General features: G+C 45.6%; 1 protein-coding gene across 1 annotated transcript in view; it reads right to left on the reverse strand.

The window, feature by feature from the left end:
* adcy8 (adenylate cyclase 8 (brain)) overlaps positions 1 to 14,553 on the reverse strand; it is a 127,285-nt gene extending 112,732 nt beyond the window's left edge. Inside the window, 1 exon segment of the mRNA XM_032531093.1 lies at positions 13,642 to 14,553. Within this exon segment, the coding sequence (XP_032386984.1) occupies positions 13,642 to 14,553 (912 nt within the window).
* Positions 14,554 to 15,019: the final 466 nt, after the last annotated feature.

Here is a 15,019-nt window from a genome sequence, read left to right on the forward strand (position 1 = left end):
GTTATCACACTCAGGGTTCCTAAAAGCATTAGTTTTCTGACAGCAGGCTGCAGGGACCGGCTCAACGATACGCAATGGAAGCTGCAACATGGTGTTCGTCCAACAAGGTCTCAGGTCCAATCTCAGGTTTAAAGTCTTTCAAAGATTCCAACACCCTTTCCAAAACTTGGAAAGTTGCGAGTGTCCACACAAAGTGAGATAAATCTGACTGTTCTCATGGACCATTCGTACATAGAGCTGATTGTTGAGGGGGGAAAATCCTCACTTATGTGGCACGTTTTCTTAAATAATGCAATGGAGTACGTGGGATATTTATGCAATTTTATGCAATGAAATTTCGGGAACTTGCAAAAACTGCGGTTTGATGAAAAAGAGCCTCAGTTTCACTTGTTGCCTAATTTCCAACAGGGGAAAATGGCTGGAAATCCAGACCCAAATGCAAAAGATTAAGGGTCTGGCTATGAGAGAATGGCCCAACTCGAGAGGCGGCACAAAGCATGCATTTGAAAGTATCACTGCACGGAATGGGATAACAATGTTGTCATCTGTTTAGCGCGCCTCTGGCCCGCCCATATCAGATACACCGATGCGATTGGTGCAGCTCGGCTCCAAGGGTGTGGATAATAGGCAGCATTACTCATTTCCAGAGTGACTCGCTGAGCAAATTCAAAATTGTGCTCTCGCACACTGAAACTCTGGATTTCCAGGGTAGGTTGCAGCCCTAGATTGCACTAAATGAAGTCTCTCCTGACTGTAATTAGGTCGTGATCAGAAAGAAGAGCCTAAGAATCCGTCACAGACAATTGGATCAGTTTCCTTTCTTACATAAACCTGAAATCTCAAATTTAAATAAAAATGCACAGCAGCGTTTTTAAAAGAGAATTACAAAAGAATGTGTGATTGTGATTGGCTGGCACCCGTGGAAAACGCACACAATATTAAAAGGCACAAAATAGTGTTTCACGGCACGCAAAAGGGCAAGAGAATAAAAATGCATGCATGTATTCTCTTTATGAAATCCACCTTTTCCTTGTTGTCTCCTTTTTATCCTGCTCTATCTCCTCGGTGCAGCCGGCGCTCCAGGTGAGCTCAGTTTGACCTTGAAAGAGGTAACTGCAGCGAGCTTGAAGAACAAATAATCGCTGGGAGCAAAGCTCACACTGTGAGTGTGATTAAGTGTGTGTGTGTGTGTGTGATGTGTGTGTGTGTGTGTGTGTGTGTGTCCGTGCGTGCGTGTGCGTGAGCCTAAGTGTGAACATAGGGAAGAAGATACAGTGCTATTGACATAATGCTCTTAGCTACACTAGAACACTTCCCCAGCACCAAAACACACACATCATCTCTCTCACTCACTCACTCACTCACACACACACACACACACACACACACACACACACACACACACACAGCCCTAATCTGCTATATACTGAACGCCTCAGTTCATTTAAAACAAGTAAAAAGGCTAGATGGCTTCTACAAAGGCCTCTTTCAACACGGCAGCGACGGGAGAGCCGGAATCAGCTCAGTTTGGAGTCTTTTCAGGGAGAGAAACAAGCAAACAGCAGGTTAATACGAGTGTGTGTTTAGAGAAGATAGGACGTGATCGGATTGGTGTGAAGGCTTTAAGGGACTCAGTGGGAGACAAAAGATGTGTGAGCAGCAGCGACGCTGAGAGAGGCTCTATAAAGAGACGGATCGATGGAGGCCATTGGGAGTCTGACAGGAAGAATCAGGCATGTTCCATACAGGTGCCGACTAGGTCACTAATGACGTTTTTCCACTTCATGGTCTCGACTCTACTCACCTTTTTTGGTTTTCCACATATCGAAGTCACGTTATTGATATTGGTACCGGTATCAATACCGTGCCGGATTGTTGCTTACCACTGAGTATGCGTATTTACCAGCTTTTGATATTTGTATCCAGTCTAGTTTCTTGTCTTTGTATTTACCAGTCTGCTCCATTCCCTGACGTTACTAACTCTAATCCAAAATGGCTGGGCTGGCAGAGGGAAGAGAGAGAAAATAACGAGGGACCCGGGTCACCCTCTTCATGGTAATCTGACTGGTAGGGTCATAGAGCGTAGAGGTAGACTAAGACCTCCTGTGGTAATCTGACTGGTAGGGTCATAGAGCGTAGAGGTAGACTAAGACCTCCTGTGGTTATCTGACTGGTAGGGTTATGGAGCGTAGTGATAGACTAAGACCTCCTGTGGTAATCTGACTGGTAGGGTTATAGAGCGTAGAGGTAGACTAAGACCTCCTCTGGTAGTCTGACTGGTAGGGTTATAGAGCGTAGTGGTAGACTAAGACCTCCTATGGTAATCTGACTGGTAGGGTTATAGAGTGTAGAGGTAGACTAAGACCTCTTGTGGTATCTGACTGGTAGGGTTATGGAGCGTAGTGGTAGACTAAGACCTCCTGTGGTAATCTGACTGGTAGGGTATAGAGGTAGAGGTAGACTAAGACCTCCTGTGGTTATCTGACTGGTAGGGTTATGAGAGCTAGTGAAGACTAAGACCTCTCTGGTAATCTGACTGGTAGGGTTATAGAGCGTAGAGGTAGACTAAGACCTCCTCTGGTAGTCTGACTGGTAGGGTTATAGAGCGTAGTGGTAGACTAAGACCTCCTATGGTAATCTGACTGGTAGGTTATAGAGTGTAGAGGTAGACTAAGACCTCTTATGGTAATCTGACTGGTAGGGTTATAGAGCGTAGTGGTAGACTAAGACCTCCTGTGGTAATCTGACTGGTAGGGTTATAGAGTGTAGAGGTAGACTAAGACCTCCTGTGGTAATCTGACTGGTAGGGTTATAGAGTATAGTGGAAGACTAAGACCTCTTCTGGTATTCTGACTGGTAGGGTTATAGAGCGTAGAGGTAGACTAAGACCTCCTCTGGTAGTCTGACTGGTAGGGTTATAGAGCGTAGTGGTAGACTAAGACCTCCTATGGTAATCTGACTGGTAGGGTTATAGAGTGTAGAGGTAGACTAAGACCTCTTATGGTAATCTGACTGGTAGGGTTATAGAGCGTAGTGGTAGACTAAGACCTCCTGTGGTAATCTGACTGGTAGGGTTATAGAGTATAGTGGAAGACTAAGACCTCTTCTGGTATTCTGACTGGTAGGGTTATAGAGCGTAGTGCTAGACTAAGACCTCCTGTGGTAATCTGACTGGTAGGGGGGTTATGGAGCGTAGTGGTAGACTAAGACCTCCTGTGGTAAAAACTAAGCGGTATGCTCTATCTTTCATACCTCAGGCTATTAGACAGCACAACAAGCACATTAAACGTACAATTTTATAAGTTTTTATTTTATTTTTTTATTGTATTTATGTATAATATTGTAGTGTATTTGTGGTATTGTATTTATTCTCTAGTTTTTGTGGGTAAGATGGCGAGTGTGAGCACTGTAATTTCCATTTTTATGGATGAAATAAACTTGACTTGACTTGAAAATGGCTGGGCTGGCAGAGGGGGGGGCCAGATCCATAGATGGCTGGGCTGGCCGAAGGGGGGCTAGGTCCATAGATGGCTGGGCTGGCAGAGGGGGGGGGGGGCTAGATCCATAGATGGCTGGACTGGCAGAAGGGGGGGCTAGGTCCACAGATGGCTGGACTGGCAGAAGGGGGGGCTGCCATCCATCTGCATGTACGGCAGAACAGAAAATCTGCTAACTTTTCCTCATGTTACCAGGTAATAGCTAAGCTAGCTAAGCTACCTAGCTTGGTTAAAGTTTTCAAAATGAACCAATGTGTAGTATGGAAAACTGTGACCCTGCAAGATCTCCAGTCTTCACATGTTATGACGGATTGTCTTTGCTTGTGAGATTACTCTTTTTTTAAGAGTCTTCTAGAGTACAGGAGGCATCAGCGCAGCCCTGCGGGGACAGTTTTAGTCCCCGTTTGACTTCCAGTTGAACCGAGGCGTGTGGTAAATCCAGAGCTTCCCTTTCTAATGAAAGTGACAGTCAGCATCCATCCCCTTCCTCGTCTCTCCTCTCTGTGGTTAACATGTACATAATATGTTCTCCACATCCTTGAGCAAACACAATGTATTAAAAGCAGATTAGCACTGCTTGAGTACAGGTTTTTTTTCATTTTTCCGACCCCCGGGGGTGCAGAGTGAGTCGTCCTAATCCTCGCTCCGCCGCCGCGACCATCCCGCCGCGTGCACTCGACCCGACGCAGCTGGCATGTCATCGCAGCTGGGTTAAGACTGAATGTGTACGCGACGTATGTGACTAACACCAACTCCCTATGTAAAATAATCCCCAGTTTCCAGCGAGTTAATGCTCATCATAATGACACAAGGCTAGGATTTATCGCAGCGTGACTGGAAGCTAATTAATGGACCTAAAAAATAAAAAAAAATAACAAACACTCACACATGTAACACATGTAATCCAAAGACATTTAAATGCATACTAAGGGTATCGATGATACAACGATTTCCTAAATCGATTCAATTCTGATTGTCAAGGTGTTGATTTGATAGCAGTTAGGGTTCGGGGAAATTTCAGTTACAATACCGGTTTATTTTGGATTTAACCCTCGTGTTGTCTCCACCTCCGGGACCCCCTCGTGTCCCTCGGGTCAAACTGACCCAGGACTTATTTGGGGTTTTAAAAACAATTCTGAAATAACATTTTCCTTCATAATCTATCAACAAATATTGTCTTTATCTCAATTTCCAACAGCTGAGATAACATCTATGTTCAGGGAATGCATCAGTCTCTACTAGCACACTATTAAACATGGAAGTGGGGTTTGTTCTTTGTCATAAGTTACAATTCATGTTATAAATCCACTATGGAAACAACATAAGTGTCATATCCAGAATAATGTTCTGAGTCAGGAATACATGTTTATCACAGGAAATAAGGAAAGGACGCTGATTTCAGGTAGAAAACATGGAACTTGGACCATTTTTCTTCTTGTAAAAAATTTAAAATGGGTCAATTTGACCTGAATACCATACGAGGGTTAAAGGAGATTCTCGGAGAACTTCTGCTGTAAATAGAAGAAGCAACCGTCTTGATATTATTTTTTTTAATAATTTGCCAGGTTAATGTTTGCATTAGGAATTAACCCCCAACATGTTTGTTTAACCCTTGTGTGGTCTTCCTGTCGAAAATGAACTTGTACAAATTTCCTGCGGTTTGGGCTTTTGACACTTTTTAAAACGTTTTTGTCAAACCTTTCTTTTTTTTTTTCAAACATGGTCAATAAACCTAATTTATATGACATTATACCTATTGTTTTTGTTTAAAAATGATGAATTAGGAATTATTTTGCCTGGTAGTTGAGATCAGAGGATGTATAGTCAGGAGTCTGTTTTGAAACCATATAACTTTCTTTTTTTCAAATGCTATGAAACTGAATAAAACAGCCCAAATTCAACAGAAGTAATCATTAAATTTACCAAAGATCATCCATGCATCCATGTTATTTTTTTTGGGCATTTTGGTTGAAAGAATCGTCTGATGTAATAAAAACTTTGAAAAACGGGTCAAATTTTACCCTGAGGACAACACAAGGGTTTCAAGGGACATTGGACTAACATGACAGAATTGAAAATATATTAAATATATTAAAAGATTGGTTTTGGAATCACTCAAAAAAGACTGATTTTAATTGAAGAGATGATTATTTTAACCCGAGGACTAGCATGTTTTTGACAGGATAATAAATTGACAAAAACATTGAGGAAACTCATTTATTTGCTGTTCAACTGTAATAATAATTTTAGTCCATTAACGTTTGAGAGCATAACCTTTTGATATCATAACACATCAAAAACACAACTCTCTGTATTTCTCAGTTTGACTATGATCAGAAGATAATGAAATCATCTGAAGAGTCTGTTGTGTCCTCCTTGGCTACCAGCAACTGTGTGGAGGGGTTGGGGGTGGTGCGAGATCACAGAAGGCTTGTATCATGTGGACAGTGTTGTTGTCGTTACTTAGAATTCCTCATGGGGGAGACAGAAACTACGCACTAGAGCTTTAATGTTGATCATGGATTTGGAAGGTAACTGGGCTAAAAGTCTGTGTAAAATAAAGCTGTTTCAACAGCACATTGCCTTCAAAAGTCCAAAACCTAAAGATATTTAAATGCAAAGCTGGAAATGTTCCCATCATAGGCCTTTTGTACTCAAGAATCAACACACAAACAATTGGTTATAAACCTAACTAACTAACTAACTACTTTGTTGAATGGTCTTGAATAGTGTAGTTGCTGTCATCTTTTCTTGATCATTGTCTGGGTGGGTGATGATGACGGGGGGGGGGTGGTATCTGACATTCAAATATACAGTGACATTGCCATACAAAGGGCATCATCCTGAGCATGCAGCACAGAGGAACATATGTGGATGAGCATTGCGTCACTAAGCTAAACTACCAACAAAATTGGACCTGAGAACCATAAAAGGGGAGGGAATGATGAATGTATTGGGTTTGATTTTACACTAGGAGCAAGCCACTTAATGCCCCAAACATCTCCAGGTGCATGGGTAGCATTTGACATTTGGGGACACAGTGGGGATCTTGCTTCCACTGAATTTGTACTATTCTTATTGACCTGAAAAAAATGGCATTATCTGCTTGGTTACAAAGACAAGCCAACAAATATATCTACCTTTTGAAATTCCTGTCTCTGAACCTCCCTACAGAAGGTTTGTGAGATGAGGAGTAATAGCTTTGAGCTATTAAACAAAGTTGACTTCATGGAATTATAAAGAATGCGAAGTCTTGGCCATACCTGGCCCAAGCTTTTACGTATCCCTTAAAAGTACGTCCTGATGTTCCTATTCTTTCAACAATCTGCATTTATTTAAACTTAAGAATCGATAATGGACAGCCTGTAAAGATCAGATTGTTACTGTAATACATAACATCAAAAAGGTATCATAAGCATTTCCTGTCAGGTTAAATGATCAGTGGGAATCAGGGAATCTGGCTGTATCACAGTTGTGTTGAAGTTGAAATCATCTGCAAAAATTCTGAAAAGTAAAGTGTCCCACTCCCCAAATCCGACGAAGAGCAGCCTCGACCTCGGACCTCGCTGGGTCGGTGGCTGCGAGCGCCGCAACGCAGCGGAACCACACAAGGGGGGAAGCTGGGAAATCCCCCCCGAGCTACACAGAGCAGCGTGCAGTCAGCTGCAGCACCTCCACAGTCAGCTACACGACCACGCAGAGGGGCCGGCGGAGTCAGCTGAGACTCAGAAGCGAAGCACGATAAGGACAAGGCTCTGTTCATCCAGCCTTCAGACCAGGAGGCTACAGAGTCGCACTGAGCATGCTCGGTGACCTTTCAACGTGTTTCACCGTGCAGTACGGAAGAGTCTAACACGCTGAAAATAAGGCATGACTCAAAATGTCTGGTGACCAGGATTATCTGGGTCTACAAACTGTCTGAAAGACCAGAGGCGGACGTTCCATTAGGCAAAGCTCGGCAGTTGCCTTAGGCCCCGAGCTACCAAGGGCCCCCTAAAACGCCTCAAAAAACTTACGGTTACGATTTGTTGTCTTACTCTTCACCAATTAATTATATCTCCAAACATTGATACGCTAAAGTGCCATCCGATTGTTTAATTCATGATGAGAAACCCCCCCCCCCCAGTCCCCACTACATTGGACTATTCCATTATCCTACTGTAAACAAACAGCTCAGCAGGCTGTTAGCTGGAGGCTACAGACGGCTGGAAAAGGAAGCGAAGCTACCGAAGTGGTTCTGAAAAAAGGAAGAAGAAGCGGGAAGAAAGCAGAACGTTTTTAACAAAACTTCCAAAGGTATCAACCTTTATCACGACGGCTACTGACAACGCTAACATTAACGTTACTAAAGAGCAGCAAGAAGCCGGTGCTTGAGCTAGCAATGCTAACACTGATGAAGAGGAGTGTCAGCCCAGGTTGAGTCTAGTGAAGACTGGAGAAAAGTTACAAGCACGTCTTTCTCAGATAAATAAGGACTGAAAGGGGGGGAGAACGAGGGTTGTGGAGAGTCCCATGCCTGTGTTTGCCTTAGGCCTCAAAATGACTAAATCCACCCCTGTGAAAGATAGTGAGAAATTAAACTACAAGGTACCAAAGTCCAAGGTGACATCATGCAAAACGTCTTGTTTTGTCCGACCTACAACTCCTAAGAGAGAATTTACTATTTAATCAAAGAGACAGAAGCAGGAGATCCTAGGAATTGCAAAGAGGAAATCATTGAAATTACCTAAACGATTAGTCGACTGTCACAATTGTTGTCAAGAAGTATTCTGTGGATCGAGTAATCAATTTTAAACTTTTAGGCTGAGAACGATATGTGTGTGTGGGGGCTAACGAGCCGGAGTCTGGTAGGACCAGGCTACTGGACCAGAGTCCGGTAGGACCGGGTTAGTCTACTAGAGTTTGGTAGAACCAGGCTAATGGACCAGAGTCTAGTAGGACCGGACTAATAGACCAGAGTCTTGTAGGACCAGGCTACTGGACCAGAGTCTGGTAGAACCAGGCTAATGGACCAGAGTCTGGTAGGACCGGGCTAATAGACCAGAGTCTTGTAGGACTAGGCTACTGGACCAGAGTCTGGTAGGACCAGGCTAATGGACCAGAGTCTGATAGGACCAGGCTAATGGACCATAGTCTGGTAGGACCAGGCTAACGGACCAGAGTCTGGTAGAACCAGGCTAATGGACCAGAGTCTGGTAGGACCAGGCTAATGGACCAGAGTCTGGTGGGACCAGGCTCGCAGAACTTCCCTTTAGTCGCTGAACCGATGAACAGGCCAACTATTGAAAACTGTCAGACAATCTCATAATAACTGATTTCATTCAAAATTTCCATTAGAAATTATTAGGGCGGCCCGTCTTAGTCAAATAGTCGACTAATTGGTCATTTTGCTCTCAGTCACTTAAGACTTGTTTGGTCCCCTAATTGGGTCAGGTCGCCAATTATGAGCACCTACATTAAGTCTTCCACAAAATCAAACCCCTGGTGGTGATGTTATTTAGTGGTTTTGTTGCTGTGTAGTTTGTTGGGTTTTGTTGGTTGCAGTTCCACTGTGTTGGGTTTTATTCCGTGTCATCTCACGTGTCTGTTGACCCATAACTGTCCTCAAGTGTTTTGATGCCAACTCTACTACGGATTATCCTCAGCACGCCTGACACGCTGTCATCTCCGCTCCGCTCCCAACGTCCCCGGCTCGGGCCGAAGAGACGAGCTGACGGAGGGACGAGCATTTCACAGCGGACTGCTGATGTGGGGACTTTCATGTTGACATGGAGACCTTAGGTCTGAAATGAGATACGCACTGCACTGCACTGCACTCGGGGACACTGTGCAGAGAAATAAAAAGCTGATTTGAAAAAGTAAAAAACCATCCGAGGCCTCCACTGATCTTTCAGTCCCACACCGGTTTGAATCAGTGTTCAAAATCACCTTTGACAGCCGTGTGGTCATGACAACAGACAAGATGGACAGCACACGCTAGAATCTGTCAAGTGTGCAGCACACGGTCCAATCAAACCTATTTCTGTTGACTTATAGCTCGCATAGTCATCACCTGCAGTTTAGTTTGACCCCATCACGTATTTATCTGCAATAACCAATATTTCTACATGAATGTGTACACTATTATTGCACTTTTTCTGGGACAGGTTCCTGACTTGCCTATTTAAATTCAAATTGTCATCCATTGTCGTTGTGTTTTCCATATCGTCACCTTCCTAAAATAATCGCCTAAGTCATTTTTTCATGTTTTTCAGAAAACACAAAAAAACTGAACCCAATACTGAACATATGATATTTATTAATAATTTCATTCAAACATGTTATGACAATAGATGACTTTTGACATACTAATAACAATGTCTGTAAATAATACAACATGAGAGGAATAAATGACTCGGGCAAATTATGAACATGCCTTTGTGACTTAGGCAATTTTAAACCCTCAACTCTGTCAACAATGTGTTTACATGCACAGCAGTAACCGGGGTATACGGTGAAGTGAATAACCGGTTTATGCCAGTTCTCCCCGTATACATGAGCGGGGAAGAAGGACCAGATAGTTTTTGAAAAGACAAGAGTTAAGCGAAGTCCATGAAGCTAGCTAAATGCAGCTAGCTAAATGCTAGTTTTCATGATTTTTTAGTTAAAAACATAGTTTTTAGCTGTTAGATTACAATAAAGTATTTAAATCTGTCTTGATAAGATCATGTACTGTGGACAAAATTCAACAAAAAAAGAGTGAAGTCCACGAAGCTAGCTAAAAACAGCTAGCTAAATGCTAACTTTCATGTACTAAAATGCTGACTAAAAAGGCTGAATAAAAACTACAAAATAACTATACGTATAGCCTAGCCTTTATTATAGTAAACATCATCACTTCCCGATTGGGGACGAGCCCTGAATCGTGGAAATAACTTCACTGATAGAGCGGTAAAAAAAAAAATTCGTGAAGCAGCGGCCATTTGAAAAGCTTGTAAAACATTGTCTTTTGACTTAGGCAAATAAAACTGCCTAAGTGCCACTTTTGACTCAGGCAGTTATACTAAAGGTGTAGAATCACATGACCTGTTCAACTGAGAATGGAGGAAATGTTACCAGAGGTGGCCAGCACCATGAGGAGATGATTTAGGCAAGAAAATACTTTTTTGTCAAAAAATGACTTAGGCGATTATTTTAGGAAGTTGACGATATTTAAATTTAGTTTTCAGGGGGGTACCAACATAATTTCCTTGAGATACTATTAGACCGCGGTGCGATGACAATAAAGCCTCTCTCGTATGTCTTGTTCCAGATACACGGTAAGAGAAACAGGAAGAAGGCTTTTCTCACAGCTCAGGTTTCCCAACGACGACGACAACAAGAACAAAAGTTGTATTGTATGTGCAGAGTCGGGTGAAATGAGCCGTATCAAACCCCTTGATGTTAAGTTCAAAAAACGCTTGTTTTTCCTCCATAACTCCACCACAGGAATGGCCGACTCCACGGTATTGTAGTTTTTGAACACACTGTACGAGCTGTACTGTCTGACATTCGAGCCACGGACTGCCTTGGAAAGCAAAGTCTCCAGGAAGGGGAATACTGGGAAACATGATCCAGATCAGTTTCACTATTATTATTATTTCCCTGCTTAACAGACCGCTGAGTGACAGAACGCTCCTAGTAAAAGGCTGTGTGCTGCACCCGATGTACAGTATATGAATATGTAGAAATATGTAGAAAGGCGAGGCCAGGCAGCTGTATTTGTGCAGCACGTTTCAGCAACAAGGCTTTACATAAAAACACACTGCTGCTCCTAAACTGGTCTGGTCTGACGTGCATGTAAGGAGCTGAGAGTCAGCATAGTGTCCTCATCGTCACCCTTACATCGACCTAAATACGTAAAAACAGAAGGAAAAAAAGGTTTGGGATGGACGCAGGTTGTGTAAAAGCTGATTTATGATTATAATATTCACCAGTAGGGGTGGGGGGGAATATCTTATCATAGCTGAGGTGCATTTTCAGGACCTGTGTGTGTGTGTGGTGTTGTGTGTGTGTGTGTGTGTGTGTGTATGTGTGTGTGCGTGTGATTGTCTTTGGGTGTGTGTGTGTGTGCGCGTGCGTGTGCGTGTGCGTGTCGTGTGTGTGTGGTGTGTGTGTGAGATTGTCTTTGTGTGTGTGTGTGTGTGTGCGTGTGTGCGTGTGATTGTCTTTGGGTGGTGTGTGTGTGTGTGTGTGTGTGTGTGTGTGTGTGTGTGTGTGCGTGTGCGTGTGTGTGTGTGTGTGATTGTCTTTGGGTGTGCGTGTGTGTGGGGTGTGTTGTGTGGTGTGTGTGTGGTTTGTTTGTATGTTAGTCTCTGGTTTGTGTGTGTGTGGGTGTGTGTGTGTGCGATTGTGTGTGTGTGTGTGTGTGTGTGTCTGTCTCTGGCCGGTGTGTGTGTGTGTGTGTGCGTGTGTGTTGGACAGTTCCAGGTGCTGAAACCTCAGCCATCCGACCAGGCCGATGTCACACACCACACACACACACACACACACACACACACACACACACACACACACAGAGTGCCATATTTCACTATTACAACTGAAACATTTCACAAAATCAATAGAGCCCTTACAGATATGGGAAATCGCAGACGTGCGGAGCGACAAACAGCGCAGGGAAACCGACAAAAACAACACACACAAACACACACAAACACACAGGTTTCCCTGACAATGAAATCGCTGCAAATGACCTACAGCCCAGTTTCAGTTTTTAAGTCCAAGTCCAGCAAAAATATGAAGGAAAAGGACGATGAAAGCGATGAAATGAAAGTTTCAGTAAACACCAACCACTCTCTTCACTCTCCTGTTCATAGGAGGAGGAGGAGGAGGAAGGAGGAGGGATGGAGGATAAAAGATAAGGATGGGCCGGTCAATGATGGAGACTGTCTGAGGCAGAGGGTGGAGGAGAGGAGGAGGAGGAGGAGAAGTGAAGGATGATGAGAGAAATTAAACGGAGAAGCAGATAGGCGAGAAGAGGAGGTCTGGATGGAAGAGAGGAGGTGGAGGTCACAGCAGAGGAGGTGGAGACGCCTAAGTGAGAAAGAAAGGTAGATAGAAAGGACAGGATGGAGCAGAGAGGAGGATTAAGAAAAGAAATAGGGGGAGGATGGAGAAACTGTAAAGGAGGAGCAGAGGATTAGGGGGAGGCAAAGGGGGATGGAGGAGGAAGAGATTAGGGGGGGTAGAGGAATATGGAGATAGAGAAATAGAGGAGAGAAAATAGAAAAGATGAGGCCAAGCGAGCAAACAAAGGGAAGATAGAGGAGGTGGGAGATAGAAAACGGGAGGATTAGGAGGAGGCGGTAGAAGATGAAGGAGTAAGAAGGCAAAAGAGTGGAGGTCAGTTAAGGAGAAGAGGAGAAAAAGAAGGAGAAAAGGGTGGGGATGAATGGAGAAGACAAGGAGGACAGGAGGAAACAAGAGGAGAGAGGAGAGGAGAAAAAGAAGGAGAAAGGGGTGGGGATGAATGGAGAAGACAAGGAGGACAGGAGGAAACGAGAGGAGAGAAGAAAAGAAGGAGAAAGGGGTGGGGATAAATGGAGAAGACAAGGAGGACAGGAGATAGCTCAGGAGGAGAGGAAGAGGAGAGGAGGAAACAATGAGGAGAGAAGAGGAGAGACAGATGGAGAAAGGGACAGGGACGAATGGAGAAGACAAGGAGGACAGGAGATAGCTCAGGAGGAGAGGAAGAGGAGAGGAGGAAACAATGAGGAGAGAAGAGGAGAGACAGATGGAGAAAAGAGTGGAGCTGAATGGAGGAGAAGATGAGGAGGCCAGGAGGAAACAAAAGAGAGAGAAGAGGAGAAAAAAGAGAAAATGGTGGGGGTGAATGGAGGAGACAAGGAGGACAAGTGACATATCAGGAGGAGAGGAAGAGGATGAGGAATGAACAATGAGGAGAGAAAGATGAAGAAAAGAACTGGGCTGAATGGAGAAGATGAGGAGGACAGGAGGAAACAAAAGAGGAGAGATGAGAGAAGAAAAAGAAGGAGAAAGAGTGGGAATGAATGGAGAAGATGAGGAGGGCAGTAAAAAGCTAAGGCGAGGAGACAAAAGAGGAGAGAAGGATGTAGAAAAAGGGCCGGATGAATGTAGTTCGGAGGACAGGTGAGGGGCTTACCTGGTTGGTGGAGAGCGGTGCATTCTGGGAGATGAGCATCTGGACTAGGATGTGGAGCCCTGAGGTGAACAGGCCGGCCATGATGGCCCACGTGAGCGGCAGCGGCAGCATGCTGTAGGTGGCGAACAGCGTGAAGAGCACGTACCCCACCCCGTCCCCCAGCAGCCCGTAGCCCAGCCCGGCCGCCAGGATCTGCGTCGCCATGGCCACCCACGTGACCACGCCGCTGTACTGCAGGTAGCTGTGCGACGTGGTGTCCTTCCGCACGACCACTAAGGCACATATGACCACCTCGATGCCCGTGAAGAAGCCCAGGAGCGCGCCTTTGATCGGGTCCATCGGGGAGGAGGCCAGCGTCAGGTGCAGCACCAGCAGCGTGAGCTTCGTCACCACGTCCAGGATGTTCATCACCACCACGGATTTGCGCCTCTGGCCCAGGAAGTAGCGCTGGTAGAGCCGCTCCAGGTCGCGCGACTTGAAGGAGTTCCGCAGCGTGGGGAAGATGACGCCCCGGTACGTGTAGCCCCAGTTGAGGAAAAAGTCCGAGTTGCTCGGCGCGCAGTCGATCTGCAGGAAGCCCAGGTCGCTACTTGCGCGCTCCGCCGGGAACACCTTGGTGCCGCCGTTGTTGTGCCGGTCTCCCACCGACGTCCGCCCCGCAGAGTGCTTCCGCGCGCCCTGGCTCGGGTCGTAGGGCTCGTCCGAGCCGATGCCCTTCACCCCCGCCCCGCCTCCCCCGCCCTGCTCGTGGATGAACCGCTGCTCTGTGATGTGCCGCACCGCGTTCTGCCACAGCAGGCGTTTGGGTCGCGCGGTGCCGCCGCTGCCGCTGCTGCCGCTGCTGCTCGGCGTCTTGTTGATGGTGTACAGCTCCTCGCTCGCGCTGGAGCACCGGACCTCGGATAGCTCCATCACTGCGGGCGCTTGTTGCTGCTGTTATTGTGTTCCCCTCCACACGGTTGCGTCGGTTAATGTGATCCCTCCCTTCCCGCGGTTCCCGGCTGCGGGAACGGTTAGCTCGAAGATTTGGGTGCGAGGGCAGCACGGGGTAAAGCGCGGTTGGAGGTCATCGTCACGCGAACGATTCAACTTAAGAAACAGCACATAAATCCCACTCGAGTGGAAAAGCATCTCCCGGATCAATCGCGTTTCCGCACCACCACCATCATCTTCTTCTTCTTCTCCATCATTATCATCATCATCATCATCATCATCATCATCATCATGCACCGCGTCTCCGTGCTGAAGGCTGAATCACCGCGCGGCGTGTCCAAACGGCAGCTCGAGCCACCGTGCGCCGACCGTCCGCACCATCAGGGTGCCGCGGCGCCACGGGCGCCCGGGATCAGTCAAAAACACAAAGGCGTGGGTTCGGGGT

Source organism: Etheostoma spectabile, chromosome 12 (assembly GCF_008692095.1).
Source record: "Etheostoma spectabile isolate EspeVRDwgs_2016 chromosome 12, UIUC_Espe_1.0, whole genome shotgun sequence".
NCBI lineage: Eukaryota > Metazoa > Chordata > Actinopteri > Perciformes > Percidae > Etheostoma > Etheostoma spectabile.